The 17,437-nt window shown below is 40.7% G+C and overlaps 1 protein-coding gene across 4 annotated transcripts in view; it reads right to left on the bottom strand.

Annotated features, from left to right (window-relative positions):
- LOC105489261 (interactor of little elongation complex ELL subunit 2) overlaps positions 1–17,437 on the bottom strand; it is a 58,494-nt gene that overhangs the window by 9,311 nt on the left and 31,746 nt on the right. For all 4 annotated transcript variants that reach the window (XM_071099366.1, XM_071099369.1, XM_071099367.1 and 1 more), the window contains 4 exons: positions 17,216–17,391; positions 12,508–12,637; positions 5,600–5,684; positions 749–799 (listed from right to left, as the gene is read on the bottom strand). In XM_071099366.1, the coding sequence (XP_070955467.1) occupies positions 749–799; positions 5,600–5,684; positions 12,508–12,637; positions 17,216–17,391 (442 nt within the window). The remainder of the gene's footprint in view (positions 1–748; positions 800–5,599; positions 5,685–12,507; positions 12,638–17,215; positions 17,392–17,437) is intronic.

The following is a 17,437-nucleotide window of genomic DNA, read 5'->3' as shown; positions in this document are numbered from 1 at the left end:
AAGTCGGCCGGGCGCGGTGGCTCACGCCTGTAATCCCTGCACTTTGGGAGGCCGAGATGGGCGGATCACGAGGTCAGGAGATCGAGACCATCCTGGCTAACACGGTGAAACCCCGTCTCTACTAAAATACAAAAAATTAGCCGGGCGCGGTGGCGGGCGCCTGTAGTCCCAGCTACTCGGAGGCTGAGGCAGGAGAATGGCCAGAACCCGGGAGGCGGAGCTTGCAGTGAGCCGAGATGGTGCCACGGCACTCCAGCCTGGGCGACAGAGTGAAGACTCCGCCTCAAAAAAAAAAAAAAAAAAAAAAGAGCCACAAGTCAGGGAAATACAGGTGGTCACTAGAAACTGAAAAAGGTAAAGAAATGATTCTTTCCTCAGTCTTCAGAAAGGACCAGCCCTGTTGACTTTTACCCGGTGAAACTGATTTTGGATTTCTGACCTCAAGAACTAAAAAGAGAATAAATTTGTTTTGTTTTAAGCCACCAAGTTAGTGGCAATGTGTTACAGCTGCAATAGAAAAACAACACAATAATAGACTTACAGGAAAATGTAATTGCAAGCTCATTAAAGCCAGATACTATCATATTATCTTATATTTTTACAATATAAATTTTTACATTTGACATAATAATTTTTGCATTTCTAGGTTATTTAGTCTCTATTCCTAACAGCACATTTTCAAAGTTTCTAAGAATTTTCATCTAAGAAAATCAGACATATCAAAGCAAAATGCCTAAAAAATACTTACCTACTTAATTTCTTTAGAATGTGTTGGAGGATGTTAAATAATTTGGAAATCCTAAGAAATAAAAGAAATTCATGTAAAACGAAACTGCAAAAAACTTACTTTTAGCAATTATAGCTCCTCAGGCAGAGAAATGCCCTCAATAACAACAACAAAAACAGCGGATGAGATAATGTAAAACAAAACATATTGAAACTTATTTCTATTAGGATTAAATTATGATATTTACTTAATTTTTGCCATTTCCTCTTTTTTTTTTTTTTTTTTTGAGACAGAGTCCTGCTGTGTAGACTAGGCTGGAGTGAGCGCAGTGACATGATCTCTGCTCACTGCAACCTCCACCTCCCAGAATCAAGTGATTCTCTTTTTTTTTTTTTTTTTGAGTCGGAGTCTCACTCTGTCGCCCGGGCTGGAGTACAGTGGCCGGATCTCAGCTCACTGCAAGCTCCGCCTCCCGGGTTTACGTCATTCTCCTGTCTCAGCCTCCCGAGTAGCTGGGACTACAGGCGCCCACCACCTCGCCCGGCTAGTTTTTTGTATTTTTTTAGTAGAGACGGGGTTTCACTGTGTTAGCCAGGATGGTCTCGATTTCCTGGCCTCGTAATCCGCCCGTCTCGGCCTCCCAAAGTGCTGGGATTACAGGCTTGAGCCACCGCGCCCGGCCTCAAGTGATTCTCTTGCCTCAGCCTCTCAAATAGCTGGGACTACAGGCATGTGCCACCACGCCCAGCTAATTTTTTGTATTTTTTTTTTTTTTTTGAGACGGAGTCTCGCTCTGTCGCCCAGGCTGGAGTGCAGTGGCCGGATCTCAGCTCACTGCAAGCTCCGCCTCCCGGGTTCACGCCATTCTCCTGCCTCAGTCTCCCGAGTAGCTGGGACTACAGGCGCCCGCCACCTCGCCCGGCTAGTTTTTTGTATTTTTTAGTAGAGATGGGGTTTCACCGTGTTAGCCAGGATGGTCTCGATCTCCTGACCTCGTGATCCGCCCGTCTCGGCCTCCCAAAGTGCTGGGATTACAGGCTTGAGCCACCGCGCCCGGCCAATTTTTTGTATTTTTAGTAGAGATGGGGTTTCACCATGTTGGCCAGGCTGGTCTTGAATTCCTGACCTCAGGTCATCCACCTGCCTCGGCCTCCCAAAGTGCTGGGATTACAGGCATGAGCCACGGCGTCCGGCCAATTTTTGTCATTTCATGATTTCCTTTCATTATCATAATGTATTTGGCTTTTTGTGAGTCAGAGCAGTTGTAAAGAGATCACTATTTTATGTTCAAATTATATACTTAAAAAAAAAACACGGCTGGGCATGGTGGCTCAAGCCTGTAATCCCAGCACTTTGGGAGGCCAAGGTGGGCAGATTATGAGGTCAGGAGATCGAGACCATCCTGGCTCACATGGTGAAACCCTGTCTCTACTAAAAATACAAAAAATTAGCCGGGCGTGGTGGCAGTTGCCTGTAGTCCCAGCTACTCGGGAGGCTGAGACAGGAGAATGGCGTGAACCCGGGAGGGACAGCTTGCAGTGAGCTGAGATCGCGCCACTGTACTCCAGTCTGGGCAACAGAGCGAGACTCCACCTCAAAAAAAAAAAAAAAAAAAAAAAAAAAAAAATAAGAGGTCTTTAGTAAAGCTAATATGCCTAAGAGTTTGTCTTTCAGAGATGGTGGTGAATTAGCTTCCAAAAAAATTGACAGGTATGTTAAACCTGTGATGACAGAGAAGCCACTCACTCGTGATAGGATAGCTAAAGGGAAATACAAGTTTTTTTTTTTGAGACAGTCTCACTCTGTAGCCTAGGCTGGAGTGCAGTGGCGTGATCCTGGCTCACTACAAGTTCTGCCTCCCGGGTTCACACCCTTCTCCTGCCTCAGCCTCCCGAGTAGCTGGGACTATAGGTGCCTGCCACCACGCCTGGCTAATTTTTTGTATTTTTAGTGGAGATGGGGTTTCACCATGTTAGCCAGGCTGGCCTTGATTTCCTAACGTGATCCACCCACCTCGGCCTCCCAAAGTGCTGGGATTACAGGCCTGAGCCACTGCGCCTGGCCAAATACAGGTATTATTTAAAAAATTTCTTCAGTAGTTCTTCTAGACCTGAAGTCCGTCCATCGGTCCTTTCTTTCTTTCTTTTCTTCTCTCTCTCTCTCCCTCCCTATTTTTATTTTTTTGAGACGGAGTCTCATTCTTTTTGCCCAGGTTGGAGTGCAGTGGCACGATCTCGGCTCACTGCAACCTCCGCCTCCTGGGTTCAAGCCATTCTCCTGCCTCAGCCACCCAAGTAGCTGGAATTGCAGGTGTCCACCACCACGCCTGGCTAATTTTTGTATTTTTAGTAGAGATGGGGTTTCACCATGTTGTCCAGGCTGGTCTCGAACTCCTGACCTCAAGTGATCTTCCTGACACAGCCTCCCGAAGTGCAGGGATTACAGGCATGAGCCACTGTGCCCTACCTCCTCCTTTCTTTTTTTAAAAAATGTTTTTCTTTGGGAAAAGCAAGGCAGGTACAGACTAGGGTATGGAAAAGCTTTTCTATTCACATATATAAAAAAGAGTTACTGTTCAAGAGAAGCAGTCCTTGTAATAGAAGCAGACATACTGAAGCAGGCAGAGAGTTCAAATTTGGATCTGGGACCCTTAAAAAACTATGTCAAACCTGTGAAGGCTGGAACTATGCAGCTAGTAGAAGTCAGAACCATTTCTTCTCTTAAGTAGGAATCAAACATATTAACTGCCAAGGCTGCAACTAGCTTAGCCGTGTGCTCTAGGGAACACCACTCTAATATTTTCTCATATATAAAATGGAGATAATACTACCACCAGCCTTTCCTAGGAATTTGTGAGATGAAAATGAGATAATATTCATAAGTTATTTTCCTTTGCATTTAGACATTTAGAGTTCTGAGCACGATAAATTCATTTCAGTCTCGTGTATAGTAACGCTTAGTAGAAGGGCAAACTTTGAGAAGTTAGACTGTCAGAGTTTTTCACTGTACTATCCTTTCCCTTTCCTGTAATGGAGTAAAATGTTTGCTTCCCATGCACAGTGGCCACTTTGGCTGTAGCCTCCCTTGTCTTAAGTAGAAGGGCTGGTGCTACTGGCATTATATTTAATTTGGAGATGGAGATAATATAAACAGATCACAAATTGGGTCTGGGCTCCATCAATGGATGAATGAATAAAGAAAATGTGATTACAGACACACACACACATACACACATACACACACACACACCCCTACACACACACACACACACCTACACACACACACAGGTATATTCAGCCATAAAAGAAATGAAATTCTGGCCCGGTGCAAGTGGCTCAAGCCTGTAATCCCAGCACTTTGGGAGGTCGAGATGGGCGGATCACAAAGTCAGGAGATCGAGACCATCCTGGCTAACGCGGTGAAACCCCATCTCTACTAAAAAAATACAAAAAACTAGCCGGGCGAGGTGGCGGGCTCCTGTAGTCCCAGCCACTCGGGAGGCTGAGGCAGGAGAATGGCGTGAACCCCGGAGGCGGTGCAGTGAGCTGAGATCCGGCCACTGCACTCCAGCCTGCACGACAGAGCGAGACTCCGTCTCAAAAAAAAAAAAAAAAAAAAAAAAAAAAAAGAGAAAAAAAAGAAATGAAATTCTGGTATTTCCATCATGGAAAGAACTGGAAGTCGTTACATAAACCAGGCACAGAAAGACAAATACTGCATGCTGTCAATCATATGTGGAAGCCAAAAAAAGTGGATCTCATGGAGATACAGAATAGCAGTTACAAGAGGCTGAGAAGGAAATGGATGGGAGAAATGAGAAGTTGGTTAAGGGGTTAGACAGGAGGAGTAACTTCTAGTATTCAATACCATAGTAGGGAAATTACAATTCATAATAATTTAGTGTATATATCAAAATAGCTAGAAGGGAAGAATTGTAATGTTACTAACACAAAGATAAATGTTTGAGGTGAAGGATATTCCAATTATCTTGATTTGGTCATTACACATTGTATATAGGTATTAAAATATCACATGTAAGGCTGGGTATGGTGGCTCACACCTGTAATCTCAGCACTTTGGGAGGCCGAGGCCTCCTAAGATCCCGATCCTAAGATCGGGAGTTCGAGACCAGCCTGACCAACATGGAGAAACCCTATCTCTATTAAAAATACAAAATTAGCTGGGCATGGTGGTGCATGCCTATAATCCCAGCTACTCCGGAGGCTGAGGCAGTAGAATTGCTTGAACCCGGGAGGTGGAGGTTGCAGTGAGCCAAGATTGCACCATTGCATTCCAGCCTGGGCAAAAAGAGTGAAACTCCATCTAAAAAAAAAAAAAAAAAAAAAAAATCACATGTACCCCAAAATATATATAACCGTCATCTATCAATAAACAGACAAAAACAAAACAAAACATACTGCTGCTCAGGCATGGTGATTCATGCCTGTAATCCCAGCATTTTGGGAGCCTGAGGCAGGCAGATTGCTTGAGTTCAGGAGTTTGAAAACAGCCCAGGCAACATGGTGAAACCCTGTCTCTACGAAAAATACAAAAATGAGCTGGGCATGCTGCTGCATGCCTGTAGTCCCTACTCAGGAGGCTGAGGTGGGAGGATCCCTTGAACCAGGGAGGCTGAGGCTGCAGTGAGCCGAGATCACACCACTGCACTCCAGCCTGGGTGACAGAAAGAGACTCTGTCTCAAAAACACAAAGAACAAAAACAAGACAAAACAAAACTGGGTCCAATGAGACCTCTATACATAAAAGGATTAAAAGTCTTGAAAATACTTTAAGCTTAAACAATATTTAAAGAAAAATTAATGATCACATTAACAAGTTTTTCAATTCTCACCACAAAGTAAACTTTCTTACTTGAGTGCTGAAAGCTTTTCTTTTAATTCTTCTGAAGTAATTTCTTCCAGCAGAAAAAGTTTTGAAGTAAATGCATCAATATGCCCTAAAATAAAATATCAAACTTAAAAAGAACAAGCAATTGCAGTATTTAGAAAACAAAAAACCAAGTTATCCTGTCTCCTTAAAGATGCTTTTACAAATTTTAATAACTGTAAATAAATTTTATATTTAGTAGAAATATACATTTTATTAAGTCTTAAGTACAGCTATATTTTAAAATGACATAATTCAGATTATAAAACATTTATATTCATTCTAAAATATTTGCTGAATATATAAAAGTTTACACATGTCCAAACATACAAAATCATTTCAAAGCCTACAATTCATGAACAACAACTATTAAAATACTGGTGTTTCTAATTCCTATTAAAGTTATATTTGTATGGCGTTTGTGAGGAGAAATAAGTACATATTATGAAAACAAGCAGATAAAATCAAATGTACAGGGGCTTTCTAAGACACACTTGGTTCTGAAGGTAAAAATTAGATTATGAAAATCTGGCTTCATATTTTTTAATTAGGCTGAGACAGTGGCTCATACCTGTAATCCCAGCACTTTGGGAGGCTGAGGCAGGCAGATCACCTGAGGTCAGGAGTTCGAGACCAGCCTGGCCAACATAGTGAAACCTCACCTCTACTAAAAATATTAAAAAATTAGCCAGGCATGGTGGTGGGCGCCTGTAATCCCAGCTACTTGGGAGGCTGACACAGGACAATTGTTTGAACCCAGGAGACGGAGGTTGCAGTGAGCCGATACAGTGCCACTGCACTCCAGCCTGGGCGACAGAGTAAGACTCTGTCTGAAAAAAAAAAATTTATTAAAGCACACTGTAAGATTTCCTACAGTTTAAAAAAAAAAAAAATCAAAGCAGTCAGTTCCAAGTCTTACTTTTTGAGACAAAGTTTCGCTCTTGTTGCCCAGGCTGGAGTGCAGAGGCATGATCTTGGCTCATTGCAACCTCCGCCTCCTGGGTTCAAGCGATTCTCCTGCCTCAGCCTGCCCTGTAGACGGGATTACAGGTGCCCACCACCAGGCCCGGCTAACTTTTTGTATCTTTAGTAGATACTGGGTTTCATCACATTGGTGAGGCTGGTCTTGAACTCCTGACGTCAGGTGATCCACCTGCTTCAGCCTCCCAAAGTGCTGGGATTACAGGCGTGAGTCACTGAGCCTGGCCAAAGTCTTATTCATTTATTTATTTATTTTAGACAGAGTCTTGCTCTGTCTCCTGGGCTGGAGTGCAATAGCGAGATCCTGGCTCACTGTAATGTCTGCCTCTGAGGTTCAAGCTATTCTTGTGCCTTAGCCTCCTGAGTAGCTAGGACTACAGTTGTCCGCCACCACTCCCAGCTATCTTTTTTTTTTTTTTTGTATTTTTGGTAGAGATGGGGTTCCATCATGTTGGCCAGGCTGGTCTCGAACTCCTGGCCTCAAGCAATCCACCTGCCTTGGACTCCCAAAGTGCTAAGATTACAGGTGTGGGCAACAGCACCCGGCCCCGACTCTTCCTTTTTTTTTACAAACACAATGTGAATCTAGAATTCCAAAAAACAAAACAGCAAATTCTCAATATGATGCTTTTGTTTTAAAAAGTAATGCATATGTTCTAAAACAAAACAGGTTGAGAGCTGATGCTAAGGTCCTGAAATATACCAAGGAAGAGTGACATAAAAGATAGTTCCGGGCCGGGCGCGGTGGCTCAAGCCTGTAATCCCAGCACTTTGGGAGGCCGAGACGGGCGGATCACGAGGTCGGGAGATCGAGACCATCCTGGCTAACATGGTGAAACACCATCTCTACTAAAAAATACAAAAAAAAAAAACTAGCCGGGCGAGGTGGCGGGCGCCTGTAGTCCCAGCTACTGGGGAGGCTGAGGCAGAAGAATGGCGTAAACCCGGGAGGCGGAGCTTGCAGCGAGCTGAGATCCGGCCACTGCACTCCAGCCTGGGCGGCAGAGCGAGACTCCGTCTCAAAAAAAAAAAAAAAAAAAAAAAAAAAAAAAAAAAAAAGATAGTTCCGGGTTAAATGTTATATGATCAAGTCAACACAAAAATCGTAGGTATTGTACCATAGTTAAAAACATCAACTGGCATGATGAGAATTTAACACGTATCAATGTTGAAAACAAATTGTTTTTATCTTTTTAACTCCTAATATTTAGGTCTCAAAACAAATTACCTGGAAAGCTGATGTCAATCACTGGGACAATTAAAATTGCACATAATTTAATGTTTCATTTTCTTACCAAGCCCCCTTTCATTTGCTTTATGCTCATACACTGATTACACTCATTACACAGTGGCATTTCTAATAACAAAGACACATTATAATGATTTAATAACCACAGAAAGGAAATATTAAGCATAACTTTTAGATGTTTACTAATTATGTCTTTGAGAAGACTAATAGTTCTTACCTTTTGAAAGAAATTCATTTAAAAAAGTATTATAGTGTGTGTCAATTATGGTCTGTCAAAAATAACTATACAGACAATACCATACTAAGTGCTCTGAGGATCTACCTCCTCAAGGAGTTCACAACTCTCTCAACATTGGAGCTTTCTAATCTGTTGGCCTCAAATAAGATATATATGTGCTTAAGATACTCATCACCTCAGCCCTTCAGGCAGCTAAGCAATGCTGGGGATGGCAAAAGCTCCCTGGCTATTGCCCTTCAGCTACAAGCAATCTCTCTTATATATCACAGTGTGCTGTACAAATATTTATCTGCATCAAGGTTGGAAAGCACTGATTTAGAGAGGACAAATAAAATCTATGTATAATAAAAATAAAGACTTTATATACAAGCATTCATTCATACATATATGCACATAAACATATACAAGCATACATGCATTCATATGTGTATAGTGACTCCTTGCTTTGCATGCAGTGTGGGGACCATAAAAATGACCATACGGGCTGAAACCCTACAATTTTAACAATCAATGGGGAAAATTACAACTGTTTGGTTACCTTTGAAATTTTTGTCAAAACACTATAAACTATCAATCATAAATATACAGGAAAATGAACAGAACAGTAAAATATTTTAGTACACTTTAATTCAAAACACTAAAGTGTTTTATTTCTTTATGAAACGTTAGTGAAGAGCAGTTTGAACAGTGCTTGTTACCTTCTTGCACAACTTGTTACTAGGAAGAATGCATCTTTTCTTTTTCTTTTTTGAGACAGGGGCTCACTCTGTTGGCCAGGCTGGAGTGCAGTGGTGTGATCTTGGCTCACTGCAACCTCCACCTCCCAGGCTCATGTGATTCTCCTGTCTCAGTTTCCTGAGTAGCTGGGACTACAGGCACAAGTGACTACTGCCCAGCTAATTTTTTATATTTTTAGTAGAGACAGGGTTTCACCATGTTGGCCAGGCCAGTCTTTAACTCTGACCTCAAATGATCCACCCGCCTCGGCCTCCCAAAGTGCTGGGATTACAAGCGTGAGCCACCTCACCTGGCTGGATGCATCTTTTCTTTCTTTTTTTTTTTTTTTTTTTTGAGACAGAGTCTTGCTCTGTGCCCCAGGCTGGAGTGCAGTGGCGCGATCTCGGCTCACTGCAAGCTCCGCCCCCCGGGTTCACTCCATTCTCCTGCCTCAGCCTCCCGAGTAGCTCGGACTACAGGCGCCCGCCACCTCGCCCGGCTAATTTTCTTGTATTTTTAGTAGAGACGGGGTTTCACCGTGTTAGCCAGGATGGTCTCGATCTCCTGACCTCGTGATCCGCCCGTCTCGGCCTCCCAAAGTGCTGGGATTACAGGCTTGAGCCACTGCGCCCGGCCTGGATGCATCTTTTCAATGCCATGGTGAACCGTTATATTCCTAAGGATCAGCTTCCGACACTGTATCCTTTGTGCTCTCAATATCATGAAATTATCTTCAGGAGTTTGTTTAGTGTAAAATCTTATGCCAGTGTCACTTGTTCATCCTTTATGTCACAACGCTTTCACTAAGTTTGTCTGGCAGCAGCAAATCTAGAGTCACTGGAACAATAGCAGTGCCAACATTCCCAGTCTCTGCTATTTCCTCTGTAATTCCATTTATGTTCCATTCAAATTTCACTTCTGGCAGTATCCCCTTTTGTTTCTTTGCTTTGCTTTAATATTTGTTGGCCGATTCTTTTGATTACCTACTTTGGTAAAATATCACATGGGTGTATCACTGGGAGACAAAGAGTCAACACAACTGCACACTCTGCTTTCTGTGCATGAGCTCAATGGGTACACAATAACCAATTATAAACAGACTTTGAAAGAAGTGACATGACTGGTCACTGATCATGATGTGCCTGTTATTTATGTAGTGATCTGTGGACTGAAGAGCCAGCAGTGAAGCTTATACTTTATACAATTACTGGTAACACACAGCCATAACTAAAACTTGTGCTTATTGAAACTGTGAGCCAAGTGAGGACTGCCTGTATGTCAACTATATAGAATTGATAAATATTATAGGGTTGGAGGGTGGATGCAGAAGTTGCGATGAGACTATGTGGGAAATTGTCTTAAAGGAGTAAATCCTGAAGTTTTTATAGGGAAAAGATAAAAAGAGTACTGCAACTAGGGAAAGTGGGGAACATGTTTATAGCAAAGCAAAGCGAACAAACAAATCACAAGTGTGTTTATTCTACTGGAAAAAGAGACTATAAGCTATAGAATTGATTCTCAAAGTGTGGTCCCTAAACTAGCAGCATCAGTACCACCTGAGAAAGTCTCAGGTCCCAGTACAGACCTAGTAAATCAGACACTCCAGGGTGGGGCCAGCAATCTCCACTTTTAAAAGCACTTCAAGTGATTTTCTTGAACATCTTCCTTAAATTAAAAGGGTATTATAACAACATTTTAAAAAACTCAAAAACTCAGATGTTTTTAAAATAGTATTTAAAAACATATCGCCCCCGCATACCTACACCCCACCAAAAAACCCCAAACAAACCAAAATCCCACAACCACACAATATATGCTTTTCACCAAACACTTGGCACAGAAGCCAAAAATACTATCCCAGTACATTGAAATGAAAGGCTTACAAGAGGATAGGATTCATAGAGAATAATCAGCAGTTAGGATTACTTAGGATTTTAAAAAATAATTAAGACGAAGTAATCCACACAGTTGACGTTAAACTGTACATTTAAAAACTGAAACCTTAAATTTTTTTTTTTTTTTGGTCATGAATCTCTGTTCTCTGTCAGTACTTTAAACAAAATTTCACTCATAAGTTTTTATTTGGTCCTTTCCTAAAATGATATGGCTGGCAAATTGCATTCAAGTAGCTAACACTGAGATTGTGAGGTCTTTGGAGGAACATTGAAATTCTGGTTATAGACTGAAAATTACTACAAAAACTTCGAGTATGTTTATGAAGGAAGAGGAGGGAGGCAGCCTATCACCAATTAGTGCATTTAGCTACTTCCTTTTTTGAGTTAAGCAGAAAGAATCAATTATCTACTTAATACTCTCATAAAACATGAAAACAAAATACTGATTAACCAAAACAGGAAAAACATTTTAAGTGAATAACCTTTCTTTAAGAAACAAACCCTCATAGCATTTATTACATACAAGCAATCAAGCTAACCACTATAATACAAAATTTTATTAGACTCAATACAGAATTTTATCAGACTCTGACCTTAAGCTGTTTATTGTCTAACAGGAAGAAGGGATAGGTGTTAAGAGAGAACAATAAAGTACAAAGCAACAATTCACAGAGAAGTAAAAGACCGCACTGAGAGATCAAAGAAGCAAAAGACTACACAGAGGAGTAGTCTGAGATGATTAGGAGGGATTGAGATTTATGGGATGCATTGAGATGTTCGATACTGGACATTCCAGTGGGAGGAAATACTACCAATAATGACTAGTAAGTAATCTATTATGTGAGGATGTTAACTGTACATGAACTGAGCCAATGCAAACTGAATTCCAGCCTAATCCCCATGCCCCAGAAAAACAAAACAAAAACAAAGGAAAAAGTCATTTCATCAAAATATTTGAGGTTTTTTTTTTTTTTTTTTTTTTGAGACGGAGTCTCGCTCTGTCGCCCAGGCTGGAGTGCAGTGGCCGGATCTCAGCTCACTGCAAGCTCCGCCTCCCGGGTTCACGCCATTCTCCTGCCTCAGCCTCCCGAGTAGCTGGGACTACAGGCGCCCACAACTGCGCCCGGCTAATTTTTTGTATTTTTAGTAGAGACGGGGTTTCACCATGGTCTCGATCTCCTGACCTTGTGATCCGCCCGCCTCGGCCTCCCAAAGTGCTGGGATTACAGGCGTGAGCCACCGCGCCCGGCCATATTTGAGGTTTTAAAAGCAGTGTCATTATAAGAAAATTTCAAAATAAATGTATAGATCAATAGTTAACCAATTAAACAGTACCCTTAAAAGAAGCTTGTTTTAGAAAACAAATGTATATTTTTGATTATACTATTAAATAAGTGTTTCTAAAATAGGTCAGCATGGTAGGTCATCCCTGTAGTATCAGAGCTCTTGGAGGCTAAGGTAGGAGGATTGCTTGAGGCCAGAAGTTCAAGACTAGTCTGGGAAACATAATGAGACCCCATCTCAATAAAAAGCAAAAAAATTAGCTGGGCATGGTAGCACATGCCTGCAGCCCCAGCTACTTGGAAGGCTGCAGCAGGAGGATCACTTGAGGCCAGGAGTTTGAGGTTACAGTGAGCTATGATCACATGACTACACTCCAGCCTGGGTAACAGAGACCCTGTCTAAAAATAAATACATACATACATAAAAACTAAAGTAAAAAAGTACAGAATAGAAGTATTCATAATTGAATTTACAAGTATGTAATTACAAGGAAATTAAAAAGGAGAACAAAGACTTCTGTATAACTTACCAACATAAAATGAGCTGTTGGAATGCAATAAACTTTCAGTCCATAAGCGACAAAGTTCACTTTCAGTCAGAGCTTCAACTCCATAACAAGCTTGATACTCTACTTTTGGTAGTACATAAACTGGAAATTGCTGCAATGCAAGATTATACTTTTTCAAAGCTCTACTAATTTACTATTAATAATAAATACATTTGCCTATCCAACTTTGTCACTTTCAGAATGCTTTCAGGTAATCTTATTTCATCCTTTCAGTTACAGCAGGATTCACACTGTAAGATGGATACATTCAAGCCTGATGGATAGAAGAATGTTTGGTGCCAAAAGTTGGATGGATAAAAGAGATCTCTCCTCACCATTCCCATTTCTGACCAAAATGGACATACCTCCCCACATAGGCAAGGTTTGATTTGTCAGGGAATGTGAATGACAGCAGAATCCTTGCAACAGAGCCCATCATACATAGTTGCCCAAAGACTCAAAGCTAGATGCTGGGAAGGAATGACTTTTTTACTAGTCATTCTCAAGAGGATAAAAAAGGTAGAATTTTTTTGCTCCTTTAAAGCATGAGTCACACTGTCTCAGGCTCAAATACTCTGAGCAGCTTGTTTCATCCTACAAATGAAAGAGCAATAATGCCTACATTAAAACCTGTTTGTCATTGTCTTCAATTTAACGGCTTTATTTCAGACATGAAGTATCTGACAAATTATCCATCCAAATTCACTGGTCAGGACACTACATAAGTAAAATGACTGTACCTATTACTGGTCTAAAGGAGCATAAGCAAAGAAATACATGTTGTTCACTGTGCTTATGCTATAGCTTCAAAGAAAACTCTGCTCTTAACAGGAGTCTATTTCCAGTTGCAGAAAGAGAAACACATGATTTAAGGTACTTAACTTGCACTGATAAGGCTAATTAGTACTTTTGAAATTATACTAAGATGTTACCATTTGCAGATTTGAAAATATTTCATAAATATTTCTTAATTCTTGAAAGAGTGGGCTTGGCACAATGTTGGTGGTAAGAATGATTCAAATCCACTAATAGTTTTGTTATCAACAGTAAGTGCGGTTTCATGTGATTGCCCCTGAACTACATGCATGTGAGAAATCTGGTGATCTTGTTAAAATGTAGAATCTGGGGTAGAGTCCAAGGTTTTGCATTAATAACAAGCTATTGTTTCAGGGACCATATTTTCAGGAGGTAAGGCCTCCAGTGTGTTTTCTCAATTAAAAACAAAATTAAATGGGATTAGGATAATTTTATCATTAAAAGCATTTTACTATATAATCTAGCAAATGGTTATCTGCATATGATTTAGTCTCTCATAACTTTAGAGCAAATACAAGGTCGAGATAAATAAATTTGCTCAGGCTAGGTATAATGGCTCAAGTCTGTAATCCCAGCATTTTGGGAGGCTGAGGTGGGAAGATTACTTAAGGCCAGGAGTTCAGGATTAGCCTGGAAAAACTAGCAAGACCCTGACTCTGTAACAAATTAAAAAAAAAAAAATTAGCTGGGCATGTGGCACAAGCCTACAGTCCTAGTTACTCAGGAGGCTGAGGTGGGAGAATCAGTTGAGCCCAGAAGTTCAAGGAAGCAGTAAGCTATGATCGTGCTACTGCACTCCTGCCTGGGCAACAGAGCAAGACTCTTGTCTCTTTTAAAAAAAAGAATGAATGAAATTTCCTCAAGGACACATAGCTAGTTTACAGCAGAGTTAAGAAAAAAGTTGACTGAGAAAAAGGATCACATTTCTGGATCAGAAATGAGTAACAGAGTTAATTCCATATATTTTTTAAAATTTAAAAATATGTATTATTTCTGAAAAGCAAATACTTCGGGAGATTTTCTTTGATAAACTACTCTATCTATAAAACCAAGTCCTAAAACCAGTTTTAATTTCTGTATGTATTCTACTGCCATCTCCAGGAAGCCAGGGGAAAAAAAGGCCTGAACATTTCATCTTTGCTTAGTATCCCAAAATTGAAGTAAAAATTTAAGGATAATCAGCCGGGCGTGGTGGCTCAAGCCTGTAATCCCAGCACTTTGGGAGGCCGAGACGGGTGGATCACGAGGTCAGGAGATCGAGACCATCCTGGCTAACACGGTGAAACCCCGTCTCTCCTAAAAAAATGCAAAAAAAACTAGCCAGGCAAGGTGGTGGGTGCCTGTAGTCCCAGCTACTCAGGAGGCTGAGGCTGGAGAATGGCGTGAACCCGGGAGGCGGAGCTTGCAGTGAGCTGAGATCCGGCCACTGCACTCCAGCCTGGGCGACAGAGCGAGACTCCGTCTCAAAAAAAAAAAAAAAATTTAAGGATAATCAAAATTTTCATACTATAAAAATAAAATTTACTATTTTTTTCCCTTGATAAGTGGCTCCCCAAGTAAAAGTTTTTCTTGGTTCTGTTCCAATTTTTCACATAAAGCACTTAGGATACTTGGTTAACTGAGACAGACAGTAATAGATATTATGAAATCATCCAAAGTTCCTGGGTGTGGATTTCATAATCATGTAACGAACTCAGAAAATTCTGTTTTGTCTTGTGGTTCAAATTAGCTTCTTTATTATTCTTTTGTTTTGAGATGGAGTTTCACTCTTGTTGTCTAGGCTGGAGTGCAATGGCACAACCTCAGCTCACTGCAACCTCCACTTCCCAGGTTCAAGGGATTCTCCTGCGTCAGCCTCCCGAGCAGCCGGGTTTACAGGTGCACCACCACGCCCGGCTAAGTTTTGTATTTTTTTTAGTAGAGATGGGGTTTCGCCACGTGGACCAGGCTGGTCTTGAACTCCTGACCTCAGGTGATCTACCTGCCTCGGCCTCCAAAAGAGTTGGGATTAGAGGCGTGAGCCACTGTGCCTGGCCTAGACTCTTTATTTTATCCCATCACTTTAGACTGGCTGATGTTTTAAGTTCTCCTTTAAAGTGCAACTCTTATTAAGCAGAGTTTTGGTAAGGAAACATAAATGATACTGGAAACTAAAATGACAACTAAAATAATTGAAGAACCAAGGAAAAACAAAGAAGAGATGAAGTTCTTGGACAGCAGAGGTTGAAGAGACTTCTAAGTATTTCAAAGCTCTATTTAAGTAAGTTGGTTTTTAGGTAGGAAACACTGATGGGGGATATACTTTTACCTAACTAGTTTAAATAGTACTACTTACAACATTTTCTTTTTTCTCTTTTTTTGTTTGAGACGGAGTCTCACTCTGTTGCCCAGGCTGGAGTGCAGTGGTGCGATCTCGGCTCACTGCAAGCTCCGCCTACCAGGTTCACACCATTCTCCTGCCTCAGCCTCTCAAGTAGCTGGGACTACAGGCGCCCGCCACCACACCTGGCTAATTTTTTGTATTTTTAGTAGAGATGGGGTTTCACTATGTTAGCCAGGATGGTCTCGATCTCCTGATCTCGTGATCCACCCACCTCAGCCTCCCAAAGTGCTGGGATTACAGGCTTGAGGTACCCCGCCCGGCCCAGTTATTCTTTAATATGATACAGTAGTCAGGAAGTACTCCACAAGGATCAATACTAGAACATCACTAGTCTGGATTCACCTGATCCCTACCTCAAAACACACTGACATTCAAAGTGGTCAGTGATGATTCTTATTGGGCAGTAAGTTAGGTAACAAGAGACAGAGACACCAAAACTTGTTTTTTCAAATGTGTACTGTGACAAATATATACAACAGAAAAAATCCTCAAGAAAAATTAAAGGAAACAGATTCCCTTTATCAGAATTCGGCAGTCATACACAAAAAAATGCAAACTAATCTGAAAGAGAATTTCAAATACGAAAAATTATTAAAAGAAGTAATTACTCAAATTGCAGTATACATTTTTTTCCTGAGGAAAATATTTATATCAAACCCAAAAGAAACAACAGGGAGAAAAAGAAAGGAAGAGATTTGGTCTTCTAACAATCCTGAAAAGACCTTAAATGTGTGTGAAAGGCCATCTTTCAAAAGTTCTACTTGGACTTCTAAAGCAAGTCAAGAAAGAGCCCCAAAGACAGACAGAAAAGAGCTCGAGTTCACATGTAATAACGGAAATCCAAATTCCCAGAGAAAACAGGAATATATGTGCCAATCTAGATGTAATCTATGATGATGCAGTTTTTTATAAAGTTTATACAGGTGGAGTATCCCTTATCTGAAATGCCTGGGACCAGAAGTGTTTCAGATTTTGGAATATTTACATATACATAATGAGATATCTTGGGGACAGGACTCAAGTCTAAACACAAAACTCATTTATGTTTCATACCCACCATATACATAGAGCCTGAGGGTAATTTTATACAACATTTTATATAATTTTACAAATGAAACCAAGTTTTGACTGGATTTTGGACTGTGACTCATCATATGAGGTCACGTGTGGTGGAATTTTCCACTTGGGATACCATGTCAGAGCTCAAAAGCTTTCAAACTTTGGAGCATTTTGAATTTTGGATTAGGGATGCTCAATTTGTATATTCCAAGCATGAATGTTACCAGCATTTATGGCTACTATATAGAAACACTTTCCCTTATTAAAATTGATCTCAGTATTTTAGTAAAAAAACAAAAAAACAAAAAAACAAAATTCAACCTGAAGATACTACTAAGAGTGCTCAGCAATTTAAACTTCATAGTAATGGCATGTTAAGTATCTGTTGATTATTTACGTGATCACATTCTAACTCCACGAATAACTACTTACTCTTCTGATTTTCTTCCGTTTTTTAGAACGTGGTCTTGTCTCTATCCTTTGGACACTACAGCGTACAAGTAACAACAGGTCTTGCAGGCTAAATAACTTATACACAAAATTTCCTTCCTGAGGAGCTAGGTATTCCGATGTATCTTCAACATAGTCCTGAAGTTCATACGGCAAACCTTTAAAAATAGTATTTCTCATTTTTAAAATATATTAGCTCTTTAC

The sequence above is a fragment of the Macaca nemestrina genome, chromosome 7 (assembly GCF_043159975.1).
Source record: "Macaca nemestrina isolate mMacNem1 chromosome 7, mMacNem.hap1, whole genome shotgun sequence".
Taxonomy (NCBI): domain Eukaryota; kingdom Metazoa; phylum Chordata; class Mammalia; order Primates; family Cercopithecidae; genus Macaca; species Macaca nemestrina.
Note: the sequence above shows the minus strand (reverse complement) of the source record. Positions and strands in the feature narration are given on the sequence as shown.